The sequence below is a fragment of the Myotis brandtii genome, unplaced genomic scaffold, assembly GCF_000412655.1.
Source record: "Myotis brandtii unplaced genomic scaffold, ASM41265v1 scaffold423, whole genome shotgun sequence".
In the NCBI taxonomy this organism is placed as follows: Eukaryota; Metazoa; Chordata; class Mammalia; order Chiroptera; family Vespertilionidae; genus Myotis; species Myotis brandtii.
Window position 1 is genome coordinate 147,976 of NW_005366214.1, and position 17,275 is coordinate 165,250.

The 17,275-nt window shown below is 43.9% G+C and overlaps 1 protein-coding gene across 1 annotated transcript in view; it reads right to left on the reverse strand.

Annotated features, from left to right (window-relative positions):
• LOC102261986 (protein farnesyltransferase subunit beta) overlaps positions 1 to 17,275 on the reverse strand; it is a 62,424-nt gene that overhangs the window by 20,709 nt on the left and 24,440 nt on the right. The window contains exons 5-8 of the mRNA XM_005874014.2: positions 9,826 to 9,972; positions 9,647 to 9,730; positions 5,563 to 5,649; positions 1,750 to 1,879 (exon numbers count right to left, since the gene is read on the reverse strand). Of these exons, the coding sequence (XP_005874076.1) occupies positions 1,750 to 1,879; positions 5,563 to 5,649; positions 9,647 to 9,730; positions 9,826 to 9,972 (448 nt within the window). The remainder of the gene's footprint in view (positions 1 to 1,749; positions 1,880 to 5,562; positions 5,650 to 9,646; positions 9,731 to 9,825; positions 9,973 to 17,275) is intronic.

Genomic DNA, 17,275 nt, shown 5'->3' on the forward strand with positions numbered 1-17,275 from the left:
GAGGGGATTCCAGTCCTCCTTTAAGTTAATGTTAATGGTTGTAGAGTTTAGATGATATCCCTGTTTAAGGCAACACCCACTCAGAAAGCCACAATCCCAAGTTCTTAAAAAAAAGACCAAAAAAACAAATAAGTAAATTGCACTGCAGATGGAGGCACTAGTATATCCCTGGTTGTCTTAAATAAACCAGTGCTTTAGGGATGATGCCATTTAATGAAGAAGAGAGATAACTGGCACTCTCATGGGAAGTCCAGTCTTCATTTTACTTACCCCACAGATTAAGTGTTTTTAAGCCAGACTAAAATTTTTTCCATTGTCTAAGCCCATGGGTTCATTCTATTGACTATATAAAACCCTTCAGATAGAGGGCCTAGTTCTCCCAAAGCAAATGGGGGGGGGGGGGGTTTGGTAAGAAGGACACTAAAATTTATTGAGCACCTACTAGATGCCAGGCTGTTCATATACGTTCACTCCTTTAACCCTCAAGGAACTATTATCTCTCCCTTATAGAGAGGGGGGAGGGGAGCTGAAGCTGAAACAGATTAGACAAGTTTCCCAAGGTCACATGGCCAGGAAGTGGTAGAGGACAGGGCCCAAATCTAGAATATCTATAATGGAGGCATTTGCTAATTATATTCTTTACTTCTGCCTGGGAGATGGAGGGTCTATGTTTCATGCGCCGTTAGTCATCAGATTTTAGTGGATTTCAGAGTCTAGTGCACAAAGTTGGCCATTTCAGTATGAACCTTCAAGCCTTTAATAGCCTTCGAAGAGTATGCTTTAGGAGGTCCCTACGGAGGAAGACAAAACGCTGCCGGTCATCTCCCTACAGAGTATGACAGAGAGTCTCCAGGAAGCTCTCGATGGGTCTCACGACAACTCCCACGATAGGAGCCTGACATACGAACTTGGGGAGAAAAGATGACTGTCAATTGCAGCGGTTTGCAGTAAGGTCATGATCAGAGAGAAGATGCTTCCCCAAGACATCTCCTGGGTGGCTGTGGGTGTGTGTGTGTTTGTGCACAAGGCCTCCAATGAAAATTTAACTATAATCTAGTGGCTCCTTGAAGCTGACCGTTTTCTGAGTTCATTCTGAATATTGGTCAGGAGCTTGGAGTCCAGATATAAATGTGTGGGCCGCCTGCTCAATGCAATTACCCAGCTCTACCCAGCAAATTTAAATTTGGTGACTGAGTGTTCACATAGTGTGGTAGGTAATAAAAGCTTGTCTTCGAGATGCCTCAAAGCTTCTCATAAATTCTTCTCGTGGGATATTCTAAGACTCATGATAACCCCTAATTTTAAGAGACTGAAGCTACCTTTTTCTTGGAAGTCTGGGGAAGGTACTCTGGCTCATCCCAGATGTCTCAGGGACTCAAGAAAACGCTGGAGTTGGCCTAACGCACCATGTAGAAAGTTCAGAGCAGGAAGACGGGCGGGCAGGCAGAAGGGAGATGAAACTGAGAGCAGCTGTCCACTCCTTCCACTTCCTCAGAGCAGCGTGAGCGCTCTAGCAACTCTTATCTAAAGCTTTACAGCAAGCATGTCAAACTCAAAGGGCCAAATAAATGAGGCATGCGGCCCTTGGGCCGCGAGTTTGACATACTTGCTTTACAGCACTTCTGGTTCACAAGCTCAAGGCCGGAGCTATCCGCCCTCCCAGAGCCAGGCCTTCCCACAAGCCTGTCTGAGCGGTCACATCACTGGGGCCTGGGGGCCTGGGAGGAAGATGGATCAACAGACACTTACCAATAAGTTCTTCAAGTTTAAGGAACGTTCCTTCTTCAGGATGACCAGTGCGGCCAGGCCACAGAAAGTGTAGCCTCCGTGGGCTTCCATCCCTGGCACCCCACCAATGCCACCTTCCCAATTCTGACACCTGGGAGAAGATTGAGAAAGGAGATTAAGGGGTCAGTGTCAACCAATGAGAGGCCAGGCTGAGTGGATGGGCACAAATGTAGGACCCTGGGAGGCAAAGAATGTGTTTACTCACATTAAGGCATAAACCACAACCATGAGTAGAAAGATGTCACCTAATTAACTTTTGGAAATGCCTCCCCCCACCACCACCGAAAAAAGGAAACTCAGAAATAGTCTACTTATGTAACAAACACAGCACCTCAAAGCATTACTTTTTGGAAAAAAGTTATAAAATTGAAAAATAATTGCTAATTCTGGTTACCTTTTAGTACAGCTCTATTGCTAATATTTTTCCTATTTTTCTGTATTTTCAAGAGTTTCTATAGTAAACATGTATGCCTTTATAACTATTCAAAATAACTTATTTTTTTCTTTTTATTGTTTTTATTATTTTTTTTAAATCCTCACCTAAGGATATTTTTCCATTGATTTTTAAAGAGAGTGGAAGAGAGAGGAGAAGATAGAGAGAAATATTGATCTGAGAGAAACACATCGATTGGCTGCCTCCTGCAAGAGCCCAAACCAGGACCTGGGCTAGGGGAGGAGCTTGCAGCCAAGGTACATGCCCTTGACCAGAATCAAACCCAAGCCCCTTTGGTCCACAGGCCACTGAGCCAAACCAGTTAGGGCCACAATAACTTATTTTTTAATTTATGGTTTCTTATGTATCCAAATTACTCATTTATTATTATTACTATTATTATAATTTGAGGTTAGACTATATATTAAGAGTATATTTTCTAGGCATTAACACATGCATAATCTTTAGCCCAGAAATACAGGGTCATTTCTAGTAATTAATCCTATAAAATAAGAGTGTTTCCAAAGATCAGATTATAAAAATGTTTACTATATTCCCATTCATAACCATAAAATATTAGCGTCAGCACAGGAGCTCAACAGTAAGGGACTAATTATATAAATCCTGGTGTATCTGTACAACAGAATACTACACAGTCATTTCAAAGGTTATAGAAGTACTTGACATATGTAGAATCAGGAAAATATGACATACTAACTCAAAGATACCCTGATATTAAAATTACCAGAGAAGGATTTTGAAGCAGGTATTATAATTATATATTTATTTCAGTGAAGTGAAGAAAAATATACTTGTAATGAATAAAAAATTCCAACTGAGCAACAGAAAGTATAAAAATAACCAAACCCAGGCATTCTAACTCAAAAGCCTATACGCTCAATCCCTAAACTACTCCACTATTGAGTATTACATACCAAGCCCTCAGTAAATGTTGGCTATTATTATTATCAACTTTTTTAACAATGACACTGGGAGCCAGAAGATAATGGAACAATACTTAAAAATTCTGAAGGAATACAATTTATAATTTTCAATTTAGAAATCTCTAACCAAATAAACTACTAATCAAATGTGAGACTAGGATAGATATATGTAAAATCTTACAACATGTATCACCGCCTGGCTGGTGTGGCTCAGTGGTTGAGCATCGGCCTATGAATCAGGAAGTCACAGTTTGAATCCCGGTCAGGGCACATGCCTGGGTAGCGAGCTCATTCCCCAGTGAGGGGTGTGCAGGAGGCAGCCAATCAATGATTCCCTCTCATCATTGATGTTTCATCTCTCCCTCTCCCTTCCACTCTGAAATCAATAAAAATATGTATTTTAAAAAATGTATCACTATAACCAATGTCACCCCAATAAATTTAATTTAAAATTTTTAAAAAATGTGTCACCAATTGCTCTTTTGGAAGATTTATTGGAGTATGTGCTTCCTTAACATGAGTTAGTAAACCAAGAGAAAGGAGGACAGGGCTTCAACAAAGGAGAGAAGTGAAGTGAATTTCATGCTGAAACAAGGCTGGTGGATGCCCGCTGTGTGCAAGCTGAGAGCAATCTGTCCAGACAGAAGCAGGAGGGCAGAGGGCTCCAGGTGGGAAAACTAAAACACACACGTGCGCACACGTACACAAATACACACACACACACACACACACACACACACACACACACACACGGGAATGGATGGATACATTATCTGAAGTTCTTGACCGCATTGAGAGTAATTTGGGGGGATGAATTCATGGTACATACATTTTTAAAAAGAAGTAATGATTCATTCTAAGAAAATAAAAGTTTTACAAAAGAAATAAATAGTATCATAGTACATCATCTGATTTAGCTATAACTTATATTTTCATAGTAATAAGTATTACTTTGATAAAAATAGAAATATTAAAAAAACATAGTTTGGATATCTTTCTATAACATACATATGTATCTACTATACCTTTTGTTTTCTTTTTTTTAAAATATATTTTTATTGATTTCAGAGAGGAAGGGAGAAGGAGAGATAGAAACATCAATGATGAGAGAGAATCATTGATCAGTTGCCTCCTGCACGCCCCTTGCAACCTAGGCATGTGCCCTTGACCAGAATCAACCAGGACCCTTCAGTCCACAGGCCAACCCTCTAAACACTGAGCCAAACTGGCTAGGGTTTGTCTTCTATTTTTTAATGATGAAATATTTGAAGCATCCAGGAAAGTATAGGAAATAATATATAGAACATAGATGTATCTAATACCTACCTTTAATTTACCCATGTACATTTCAGGGTTTTTAAAAAATATTTTAAAGAAATAAACAATTAGATATAGTTGAAGTTTTCCATGGAGATGTGTAGACCTCCCCTGACCTCATTTCCTTTACTCTCTCCCCAAATGTAACCACTGTCCTGAATTTGCTGTTTAACTTTCCCATGCGTGTGTGTGTGTGTTTTTAACAACTTTTAAAAAGGATTTTTAAATTTTTTTTTTAGAGAGAGAGGAAGGGGGAGAGATAGAGGAACATCGATGTGAGAGTTAAATTTTGATCAGTTGCCTCCTGCATGCCCCCTACCCGGAAGCCCTCAATCCAGGCAGGTGCCCTGACCGGGAATCAAACTGGCAACCTTTCAATGCGTGGTACGATGTCCAACCAACTGAGCCACACTGGCCAGGGCTCCCATGCATGTTTTTACATTATTGCATGTGATTCTTCCCATAAACAATATAGAATTGTTTTGCATATTTTAAAATTTTAAATAAATATCCTGATTGGCATGTTTTAACATCCTCCCCCCTTTTTTACTCAACACTGTTTTTGAGATTTGTCCACACTGATACATGCAGCTCTCGTTCATTCATTTTGACGGCTATATTATATTCCAATGTGCCTGTACAAAAATTACTTCTCCATCTCATACTTACGACCATTTAACCTGTTTCCAGCTTTTTGCTGTTATAAACAAGACCTATGTTTGTCTCTTTCATGCATCTGAGTGAGAGTTTCTGCAGGAGTGGAATCACTAGGTCATCAGCAAGGGCTACTTTGAGATATTACCAAATTGCTTTCCAACTGGATAAACCCATTTGAACTCCCACCATTACTGTCTAACCAAGTTTTTGATCTTTGCCAATCTAAACTGGAATACAACATCAAAGAAATTTGGGGGGGAAAGAAAACTTTTAAAGTAATTTTAAAATGTACCATGCTACAACCCTAATGGGTCTCTTGTAATTTTACTCTTCCTTCCAGTCTTTTTTCATTGCCTTTAGTTTTCAGAAGTCCTTTGACCACCTGCTGTCTAACGGGCCAGGACAAATCCCAGCTTCTCTCACCTTGCTATCCATTCAGCAGTGCCTGCAAAGAGGTCTGGAGTGATGATGTTGGTCAGGGAGGCTACGGAGGCAGCACAGTACGCACTTCTGCAAGGACAGAAAGAGAGGGGGAAGCGTTAAGCTTTGTGGAAGAGCCTAAATAAGGCTCCCTGAACTTCTTGGGCAGATTGTTCTCTTTGCCTGGTAAGCTGTAATCACCTCCTGTCCTCACCCTTGGCACAGGGTCAGTCCTCCTGGGTCTCCAGCTGAGAGGGTTGACATTCTGTTTGGATAGAGTTGCTCACAGCGTGGCTCCCGTGAAAGAACATGACATTCTATTCTCCCGACCTCCACATGGTCAACTCGACATCAGAGGAAATAACAGCCATCTCAACTCATGTTAAAAGTGAATTTTGCTCCAAAATTCCCTGGTGTCATTCAGGCATTCCTGATATGCTCACTCATTCAGATGTCAGTATTGTTTTAGAGCCAGGATTTCCGTCTGTTTGTGGCATGGACACGTTAAAGCTGAACTGTATTTTTTTTCTGCAATGAACACATTGCAGTGCAGGCCACCAGACCTTGGTGGCTGCTTAGATTAGAGAGGAATGGATGGGCCCACTCAGATACATTCCTTGGGCCTCCAGAGAGAGAGAGAGAGAAAAAAAAAACACCTTCGATTTCAAGCACCAACCAGCACATACACACACGTGCACACACGCTTCTAAATCAAAAAGAAAGAGCATGCCTTTTAATTTTTTTGATGTTATCCTGCCTTATTTGAATAATAATTCTGCCAGCCCCAATTCTCCTTGGGACGCATTTACTCCAGTTTCGCCTTCCATTATGGAACATGTCTACAAACTGTCTGTTCTTCCCTCCTACTGTCTTTTCAATTAGCCCACATCTCCGCTCCATTTTATGTTGAAGACAAAAATTCTAATTCTGCTTACAACCCCTATTCCCAAGGCCTCCTAAGAAAGGATAAACGGGAAGAATGAGAAAAGTCTAGTCTCCATATTATTCACAATAATAAGTCAAACTGACTGAGGTGTTGCAAAGAGATCTCTGCAGAAGCTGCAAGCATTATTATCCTGCAAGCATTTTTATCAGCCCGCTCACGCCGGCCAAAGGCACGCAGAGGCTGAGCTACGCCAGCAGGCACCAGAAGCTTCTGGTCCTGTGTGCCAAACGTTATCGTCTACCAAGGGCTAACTTCGAAGGTCTGATCTAATTTCCTTCAGGCCTTGAGCCTCTCAGAGGGGTTCCGGAGCATTTGCTCTTGAATCCTAATATAACTGCGGAGGCAGGGAGGCAGCCAGAATCACAGCCCACCTCTCCCAAACGGAAGAACCGAAGAACCGAGAAGGGATGCCAGGAGCCACTCGCTAGTCCTGGCTCTCACATGGAGATGGGGAGGGAGCAGAATACATCGTGCTGGTGCCGTTTCTTCCTCTCTCCCTCCATCCAGCCATCACATCTCTCAAATGTGTCCACTGCTCTCCATCCACACCGCTCTCACCCAAACCCAAGACAGTCTCCTGTCCAGTCTTCCTCCCTCCAGCCCTGAAACCAGAAGACTTTTTGCTAAAATACTACAACCTACTCATTACACCTGGGGAACTAATAACATATGGATCACATCACTCCCTACTTACAATGTGTCAGTGGCTTCCCACTGCCCTTAAAATAAACTCCGGGCTTCGGAAGACTTCAGGGCCCCTCACCTGTCCCCGCCGGCCCTTCCAGCCCCCATCCTCCCACTGCCCCACAGGGCCCCTACGCTTCAGCAACGCGGAACTTCTTTCTGGAACACACTCAATGCTCTGTCTCCTAGGTAGGGGATAAAATGCCAAAGCGATCTTGCCAGGGTTTGTTTGCTTTTGCCTAATAATCGCGGGAGTTTTAGAAAGTTAAATTTCAAGACTGCTTATTTGATTGGAATGTCTTCAAAACAGGAATGAAAATGTAGTGACTTTGAAGGGAAAAAATATCTTTTAACTTTTCCTTAAGAAGTATCAACACAATGCTGTACTGCTTTTCTTCAATAGTTGGCCTACACAGTGTTAGAAACAAGAGGCCCCAAATGGAGTCACTTATGCTAAACCAATACTTAGTTTCAGCTCTCCCAAAAATGGCATCTTAAACCATCAATCAGGAGCCGCCTGATCAGTACTAGTTAGGTCATCTGCCTGATACAATCCTGCCAGCTCTAAAGGAAAGTAACCTTGCAATAACCAACCTGCTTTCTGCCTGGCGGACCTTCCGTGTCCCTGACCCCTTCTACCTATAAAAGCTGTCACCTTGTGCAGCTCCTTGGAGCTCCTTTCTGTTTGCTAGATTGGGTGCTGCCTAATTCAAACAGATTTTTGCTCAAATAAACTCCTAAAATTATTTAATGTGCCTCAGTGTCTCTTTAACAACGATACTGACATCTTGTGGTATAGGAAAGCTATTTGGTCTTCTCCCCAGTTCCTGGCACAGAGCTCCTTCAGCCCTTGGCATAGCCTGAGTGACAAGTGTGATAGGACAGTCTTCTGTGACTTATAACAAGCCCCATTCAGCCATACCTGAGGGGACTCCCAGAGGAAGGGGCTGGTTGCTGGAGGAAGGAACTAGGCGATGAGAAGATTGGAACTTTCAGAGGAAAGGGGTTGGAGACTGGATTAAGCACCAATAGCCAATGATTTCATCAATCATGCCTACCTAATGGAACCCCCATAAAAACCCTAAGTGAAGGGGTTTGGGGAGCTTCTGGGTGATCGAACACATCATGTGCCTGCCAGGGGGTGGCACACCCCAACTTCATGGGGACAGAAGCTCCCTGCTCTGAACCTTCCAGACATCACCCTATATTCCTCTTCATCTGGCTGTTCATGTGTAGCCTTTATAGTTTCCTTTCGAATGTGCCAGCAATAGTCAAGGGTTTCCCTGAGTTCTGTGAGCTATTCTAGCAAATTATGGAATCTAAGGAGGGCATCATGTGAATCCCCCAATTTACAGCCAAGACGGGCAAGAGTATGGGTAACCTGGGGACAAAATACTTGTGATTGGCGGTTGAAGTGGCGGCAGCCTTGTGCGGCTGAGCCCTTCACCTGTGGCGTCTGTCCTAACTGGGTCGTCCATGTCAGACTGTTTCATATGAGGGAAAACACACACCCAGGGTCGGAAGTGACATGAGTAGAAACAGCTTTCCAGGTAGGTTCATAAGCTGCTCTTTTGGTTGAAACAGACAGGTGACAGAGAGAAGAAAACCCTTTACTGAAGGCCTCCACAGCCCGGCTGCCTGCTTTATCTGAATGTAGTTTATGCTCCACCACTGGCATGCTTTTTCCTTCCCAGCTACTGTCAAGCCAGTGGTTAAAGCCAGAGTATTAATCAACTCGTATAGAAGCAAACATATTTACAAATAGGCAATAAGATGGCTTTGGAATAGAAACTTCATAAAAATGCATTTCTCAGACTAAGTCATGAGACTTGGGTATAAAATCTCAATGACCCGCTGCCGTTGAGAAATGATGTGTTCAGTGAATTCTCTATATGCTTATGAGCAATCACCTGCCAGGTGAGTAAGTTGCTTGCTACATACACCAGACAATTCTTGAGTTAAATAATCATTTTGCACCAACCTGTTCCAATCAGTTAATGCAAGTCTATTTCACTTCACTCCACTGGCCCGTAAGGGTTTCTGCACCTCCCGGAGCAGTTCTCGCTCAGGTGTTAAACATTGTCAGGATTTCATCAAATCCATGCAAAAATATTTACTAAGTCCTTTCTGGGCATTTTTCTCCCTTCTATCCCAGAGAGATGAAAGATTGTATGACACTATATGGTTATTACATATAATGGTATATCATACCAAATCGATGTATTTTTAACTTTTAAAATAAGAGCAGTTGATTTTGTTTCTGTCTTGCTTCTATTTTGATATTTACATAAAAGAAGTCGACTAAGGATTGTGATACCGTGTCACCCACACGTCATTCTGCGTGTCAGTCTGTGACAAAGCAGCAGCTTCGCCATGTTGGTCCTTGGGTTTGGCATCTCTTATGACAGGTGAGCTCTGGAACCTACAGATGCAGCAGCCTGAGAAAGCCCCACTCACCTCACATCCACCTCACCTCCAACGTGCATGAGAAAAGAGCCGTCAGGTTGCTTCAGAGAATACAAGTACTGCAGAAGCTTCTCTCTGAGGAAGGAATGGGAGAGAGGCAGGAGAGGGCAATGGTCAGTGCAGTGTCCACCCGCAGGGAGCCCTCCCATCACTGCTGGCTTTGGCTGTACCTGTTAATGACGTCATAGGCCTCCTCGGTGCCAATGATGCATAGCGCGTTGACTGCTGCATATGTGGGTGCAAGGTGTGGGTACTGGCCAGGGCCCCCTCCAAAGCCACCATCTGGGCTTTGACACAGCTCCAGGAAATGACACACACTAGGTACACAGCCAAAGGGGAAAGCAAAGTCAGAGAGCATTCATTTCAAAACACCAAATTCTACCAGATCCATGCCTTTCCAAAAGGGGAAAAATAAACCAAAAAACTCTCCTCCCACTTATTGAATTTATATTTAAAATAGTTAAACCCTCCAGCCAGTGTTGCTCAGTTGGTTGAGCATCGTCCTGGGCACCAAAAGGCTATGGGTTCAATTCCCAGTCAGGGCACATACCTGGGTTGCAGGTTTGGTCCCCGGTCAGGGCATGTACAGAAGGCAGCCAATTGATGTTTCTCTCTCACATTGATGTTCCTCTCCCCCCCCCACCCCCCGCCCCAAACATGTCCTCTGGTGAGGATTACAAAATAAAATAGAATAGAATAAGATAAAATATAAAATAGATAAAATAAAACAAAACATAGTTAAACCTTGCAAAAGGCCTAACTCTTACCCTGCCATCATCAGTATTGTGTGCCCTCCCATCTGCGTTTTACATTGAAGCACTGGCCTATTCATGAAGGAAGAACATAGGCTGGGCAGAAAGGAACAGCCTCTCACGGAGCCGGGCGGACTGCCACGCTTCCTGACCACATCCTTCCCACCTTTTCATGCTGGTGCTCTCCTGCTCCTGTCCATACTGAGCACCCAGGTCAGGATCCCCCACCGAGGCCCCCCAAGAATATCCAAAGAGATGCCTGCTCATTCCCACTGCCACCTAAGCCCCAGTGGGCTGCTGACTGTTATTCCTTTAACTGACAAGGAACAAGCTTCTGTGGAGTCTGCACCATGGTTAGGAGAACCGTGCACCCCAGTGGTGGAAACCTGTGTGTTCCGCTGACTCGGGCCGCAGAACACACCCCGGTCTGTGGGTTCAGCAGAGTTTTCACACTAATCCCACAGGCTCCGGTTCCCTCACCAAGAGAAGCTGTCTAGTGAGGGCTGGCCGTCAAGCTCCTGCCTCCAAACCTGGCGTCGGTTTGCCCAGAAGTTTCATTCTTGTTTCAGGTGAAACCCAGAAAGCCCCTATCTGACCAAGGTCCTCTGAGGTTCACCAGAAGGGGGTGCCCCAGGAAAGTCCTGGTTATCAAGTCCTTTCCCCATGACTCAGCTGGGGTCACAGGCTTCCTCCGAGGACGGGCCTCTGTTTAAGGCAGTGGTTCTCAACCTTCCTAATGCCTCGACCCTTTAATACAGTTCCTCATGCTGTGGTGACCCCCAACCATAAAATTATTGTCGTTGCTACTTCATAACTGTGATTTTGCTACTGTTATGAATCGTAATGTAAATATCTGATATGCAGGATGTATTTTCATTGTTACAAATTGAACATAATTAAAGCATAGTGATTAATCACAAAAACAATATGCAGCCCTAACTGGTTTGGCTCAGTGGATAGAGCATCAGCCTGCGGACTGAAGGGTCCCAGGTTCAATTCCAGTCAAGGGCACATGCCTGGGTTGCAGGCTTGATCCCCAGGAGGGGACATGCAGGAGGCAGCCAATCAATGATTCTCTCTCATCATTGATGTTTCTCTCTTTCTTTCCCTTTCCCATTCTCTCTGAAATCAATAAAGATGTGGGGAAAAAACAACAATATGTAATTATATATGTGTTTTCTGATGGTCTTAGGCGACCCCTGTGAAAGGGTCGTTCAACCCCCAAAGGGGTCGCGACCCACATGTTGAGAACCGCTGGTTTAAGGGAACAAACTGCAGATCTGTGTCCTCCCAGTGCTCAGGCAGCCTTCTCCGGGTTTTCATATCATCCTTTCTTATCTACGGCTGCCAGAGAGACCGCATGGAGTCCAGTTCCTCTCCACCGAGACTCAGTTTATTGTTGCTTTTCCTCAACATATTTGATTTCAGATCTCCCGTTATCTGGGCTGGGACAGCAATAGAAAATTCGGCTGACTCACTAGTGGAGTCCTAAAATCGTCACAGGTCAAAAACAATACACAATAAATTCCATTTGCCCCTAAAATTTTACTGTAAGAAACAAAAGGATCGAAACTGAAGTTGATAATCAGAGAAGGAAGACAGCTTTGCGGCATATTGTTATAGCAATTACTTTTCATAGAGAAAATGAGTTTGTTCCTAACATATTTTCCAAACCATTCTTAATTTCTGCCGCATTTCCCAGAAGCAAATGGCTAATAAACACATGTCCCAACGAAGGCTGGCTGCGCTCGCATATAAAAGTATTCTATGTCACAAAAGGTTCTAGTTGCTATAAAAACTTAGCACGTTCAAGAGGACAAAAAGAGTCACCTAGTTACCCATTCCCTTCCCCAGCTCCCAAGAGAGAATCATGCCAGTGCAACCCTCCTGACCCTGCAGCCTGAAGTCTGGAATGAGCCAGGATCGGAATGTACCAGACACCTCTAAGCCATCCCTCCATGCCAACCTCCATCAGCTGACGGGCTGCGTCTGACTGTCCCTGGGGCTGTGCTGGGGCACAGGGGTTGGGCTTTGCTTGACTCTCGGCCACTTCCGCATTACAGAACATTCTGATCCAGAAGCCTGCCCCTCAAGGAACTGGCAACCTGGCCATGAAGCTACCAGCTGTCATCAGCAGAATCCTTAGCAATTCTAAAAACCAAAATGTGAATGATACTTTATCAAAACTTATCCTAGGAACCAGAAATTCACCAACTAACACTCTGTGGAAAACAATTATTCACAAATCATTCATTTACTCATACAACTAAAAGATCTAGTGGATCAATTTGATTTCAAATCAGCAAGGCATTTCACTCCAGATTCCATGACAATTACCAACAAAGTGGGAAACTATCTTCTAGATCGGGGATTTTCAAGCTCAAAATGTGTGTATCAGAATCACTGGAGAGCTAGTAAAGAATACACAGCCCTAACCTGTTTGCTCAGTGGTTAGAGCGTCGGCCCTCAGACTGAAGGGTCCCAGCTTCAATCCCTGAGTGCGGGAGGCAACCAATTGATGTGTCTCTCTCATATCCATGTTCCTCTCTGTCGCTACCCCTCCCTTCCATTCTCTCTAAAAATCAATGGAAGCCTGTTTGCTCAGTGGTTAGAGCGTCGGCCCTAGGACTGAAGGGTCCCAGCTTCAATCCCTGAGTGCGGGAGGCAACCAATTGATGTGTCTCTCTCATATCCATGTTCCTCTCTGTCGCTACCCCTCCCTTCCATTCTCTCTAAAAATCAATGGAAAAAATATCCTCGGGTGAGGATTAACAAAAAAATAAAACACACACACAAAAATCAGAAGCCAATAAGAATAAAACAAATGAAATACGTGCAAGTAGTAATATATCTATTTAGGGGACACAGGAGTGGGGGATGAGTAAAGTGTATAAATATAAGACGGGAAAGGACTAGGAATATAGCAGAAAAAGGACCAGATGACAGAGTCCATGAGTTGTGAACAATAACAAAAATGCCAGTTAAAAGCATTATTGGTCAGAACTGTATCTGACTCACGCCTCCATTTTCCAACTCAAAGGGAGTTCAGATTAGAGTTGTAAAAGTGGCTAAATATAAAAATGGTTAAAAGGCTTAATATTACAGGCAACCACAGTAGAAAGCTACCCCGCCACATACCTCAGAAACATCAAGGGTAATTATACAAACTTTCTGGTCAATAAACAAAAATGGAAGCTCATTTGCAGCAAGATTTTAGGTTAGATGTAAGAAAAACTGCAGCACCGGAGTAAGGGACCACAGATGGATGGCAGGTCTAGAATAAGTTACAAAGATTATAGCTTTGGAAATAGGAACAGTCACCATTGAGCGGAACGGCCCAGGAGCAGATGCAAATGCAAGAGGAAGGAGTGGACATCAAGCTCCTTCTAGTGCCAAGTCTTTCAAATGTCAAGCTGTCAAACAGCTTCAGCTCCACGCGGCGAGGGAGAGGAGAACTCCTGCCCTGGGGAGAGGCAGCAATGAACAGGTGAGGGGCAGCAGCTCCCTAGATGACCCGGGAGCCGGGCAGGGGGAGCCGGCAGAGGGGGGCAGGTCCTCTGACTCCGCACCGGGAGCCGGCAGTCCTCTGGGTCTGCAGTTTGGTGTGTGGGCAGGTCTGAAGGTGGTTATTTGACAGCAGGGTTTCCCCACCTTGGCGTGATGACATACTGGGCGGGATAATTCGTGGTTGTGGGGACTGTCCTGGGGAGGACGGTGAGCAGCATCCCTGGCCTCCACCCACTGGATGCTGGTGCCGCTGGCCAAAAACAAAATGCCCAGAAGACAGATGAGGTGTCCTTACGAAAAGGTAAAGAAACAAATCAGATTTAAACTTAAGAATTAAAAGGAAAAGATATTTAAGGAGTTATTTACCGATACGTGAAGATGTAAATTTAATCTTTGGAAAAATGTTATAAGCAAGAAGTCCTAAAATGATTTTTAAGTTAAAGATGATTTTTAGATCTTACAGAAGCTAAAAGCCTAACTCAACAGTGCGGCGGTCCCCTGCGGTCTTCATTCGGTTCGTGCCCTTCGTGAACGCGGCTTTCAATAACAACGCGTGGGGTTCTCCGTAAAGGCCGCTTCCTTCAGTGCTAGAGTCACGAACAAAGCAAATGTCCTTAGTCTGGTTCCAAAATATTAGTTTACTTTAGGTAAACATGTCTACATGTGTGGGTACAATCTCTTAAGAGAGGCAAGCTAAATTCCTACCTAGGAATATATTGCTCCTGAGGGGTCTGACAGCCGCAGCAAAAAAACGGCCTTGTTGGCTTCGATCAGCAGTCACAGCAGCTGACAAAAGTGATTTTGTCCACTAGAGGGAACTCAGCATGGCATTTTGTTCCCTAAACAAATAGAGTCACAACAGTGAACCAAATAGGAAAGAGAGGAGAGAGAGAGAGAGAGAGAGAGAGAGAGAGAGAGAGAGAGAGAGAGACACTGACTAGATGAGGGAGTGGGGAGAAAAGAGGGCAGGAAATAATAAAATTCCAGAGCGAAACTCAGCCTCTAGGTCACCTTAATATTTGTATGAAGAAAAGAAAAACAAAACACCTGTCCCCATTTTCAAAGCATTTCTTTTCCTTGTGCAAAAAATAAATTAAAAGGCAATATCCTATATCAGGTAGTCTAAAAAAACAAATCCCTGTATTTTTAGAGAAGTCATTAAGATTTCTCTGTATCTTCCTAAAAACTTCTTACCTTATAGGTCAGAGCTACTGGGCTCTGTTCATATTATCAGCCCCCGAGGATACATTTTTATTGATTTTTACAGAGAGAGAAAGAGAGGCATCGATGTGAGAGAGAAACATCCATCAGTTGGTGCCCAGATGCTCCCCGACCTGGCATGGAGCCCGCAACCTAGGTATGTGCTTTGACAGGGAATTGATCCCACAACCTTTTGGTGTAACGGACGATGCTCCAACCCACAGAGCCACCTGGCCAAGGCTCTAAGTAAGTCTTTAAAGGTGTGGTAAGTCAGGGCTCCACAGAACCACAGGTACGCTTTTAAGGCAGCCATGGAGCAGAAACTCTCAGCCATTCAATATCAAGTTGTTCTTGAAATCAGCTTTCAGGTTTAAAACATTAATCATAAAACAATGAAGATTCAATGTAGAAACTTTAGAAAATGAAAATTTGTTTAGAAAAAAAGAAATCACCTTTAACCCCACTATCCAGAAGTGACAACTACCATGTGTATCCATCCTTTTGGTTTTTCCATGCATAGATCCATCTATATTTTTACTCTATAAAAGTGAAATCTTTTAAACTACCTTTGCACTTAAATCATGAACATCTCTACATAAATATACACATTTTTATATATAAATATACACATATATATCCATCCTTTTGGTTTTTCCATGCATATAGATCCATTTATATTTTTACTCTATAAAAGTGAAATCTTTTAAGCTACCTTTGCACTTAAATCATGAACATCTCTATATAAATATACACATTTTTATATATAAATATACACATATATATCATTTTATTGTGGTCTAATTGACATATAACGTTAGTTTCAGATGTACAGCGTAACACTTTAATATTTGTGTACATTGCGAAATGATCACCACAATCAACCTGGTTAGCATCTGTTAACTTTTCATTTTTAAAGGGCTGTACAGTATTTCATTGTATAAACGGCACCATAATTTCTTAAGTTTTAATTACATGACCCTGCTGTGACTATTTCGGTTGTCTCCAATGGGTCAGTGTCAAAAGCCCTTTAAAGGGGCCCTCTCTTCCTATCAGACGCCACAAAGCTGTTCTGGCACTTACTTCCTCAGGAAAGCCTCACCTAAACCAACCTACAAACACTCAAAACTGATGCCGACCCAAGAACCCCTTATCGTGACCTTCCACTTCAGAGGGGCCTGTTCTCCGCGGGGGGCACCTGTACTTCACTCAGCAATGGCCCCCTTACCTTCCCCTTCTCTCCTGCTGGACTTCTCCATTCCCCTACCGGAATCCTGACTGTGTATGTGTGGGGGAGAAACGTCCCAAACAAGCCACAACCCCCAACTGGTATTTCAAAACACACGGGCCTTTACTTTGACCATTAAACCCCTGTTACTGCAGGAGCTGCATCCAACCCTACTTGGAGCTCGAAAGCAGCTAGGCTGGTAGCCGCATCGTGACGAGGGAGACAATGCATGTTTCTCCTCTCCCTCAGAAAGCATCGTATGTATCACAAGGGTTAATGGCCTAATTCTTTATTATCTTCCCTATCCACATTCATCACAAGACACCCTGCCCAGGAAGGCAAGAATGAGAGGTTATTGTTAAGACGGAATGAATGAGACAATGTGCGGTTCTGTTCTTCTGACCTGACAATGTGACTCATGCAGGGCACTGCGGCCAGGGAGGGGCACAGCTAGCCCCCACCCATCCTGGTACAGACACCCCTGTGTGCTGTGGGGGGCCTCCCCTCCCAGATTCCTCTCCCTCAGGAGCCTCAAGGGGCGAGGAGGATCTCAAGTAGCTGCCGAGGGGACATGCTCCCTCTCAGTGAGAACTGGGACGTTAGATCCGATTCCCGGCTGCCTGCCCCCCCTCCCCCAGGTATCCCCAAGGCTGGGGTGATGATCAGTTTCTTCTTCTTTAAAATTGTGATGAGCTGCTAAGGATGAGGCACCACCCTGAGGACACCATCTACACCAGCAGTTTGGGAAGAATTTTAGTTGCTTAGATCTCAAGTCTTAAGAAAACTGTGAGTCATGGCATCTGCACACCAAGATGGCAACACATCTAGTCCCATCAAGAGCGACACCGTCCCCAGGCACTGGGGGTGCTTCTGTAGAGGTGTTCATGGAAGGCAGGGTGTGTCTGTTCCTTGGGTTGGCACATGCCTCCCCTCCCC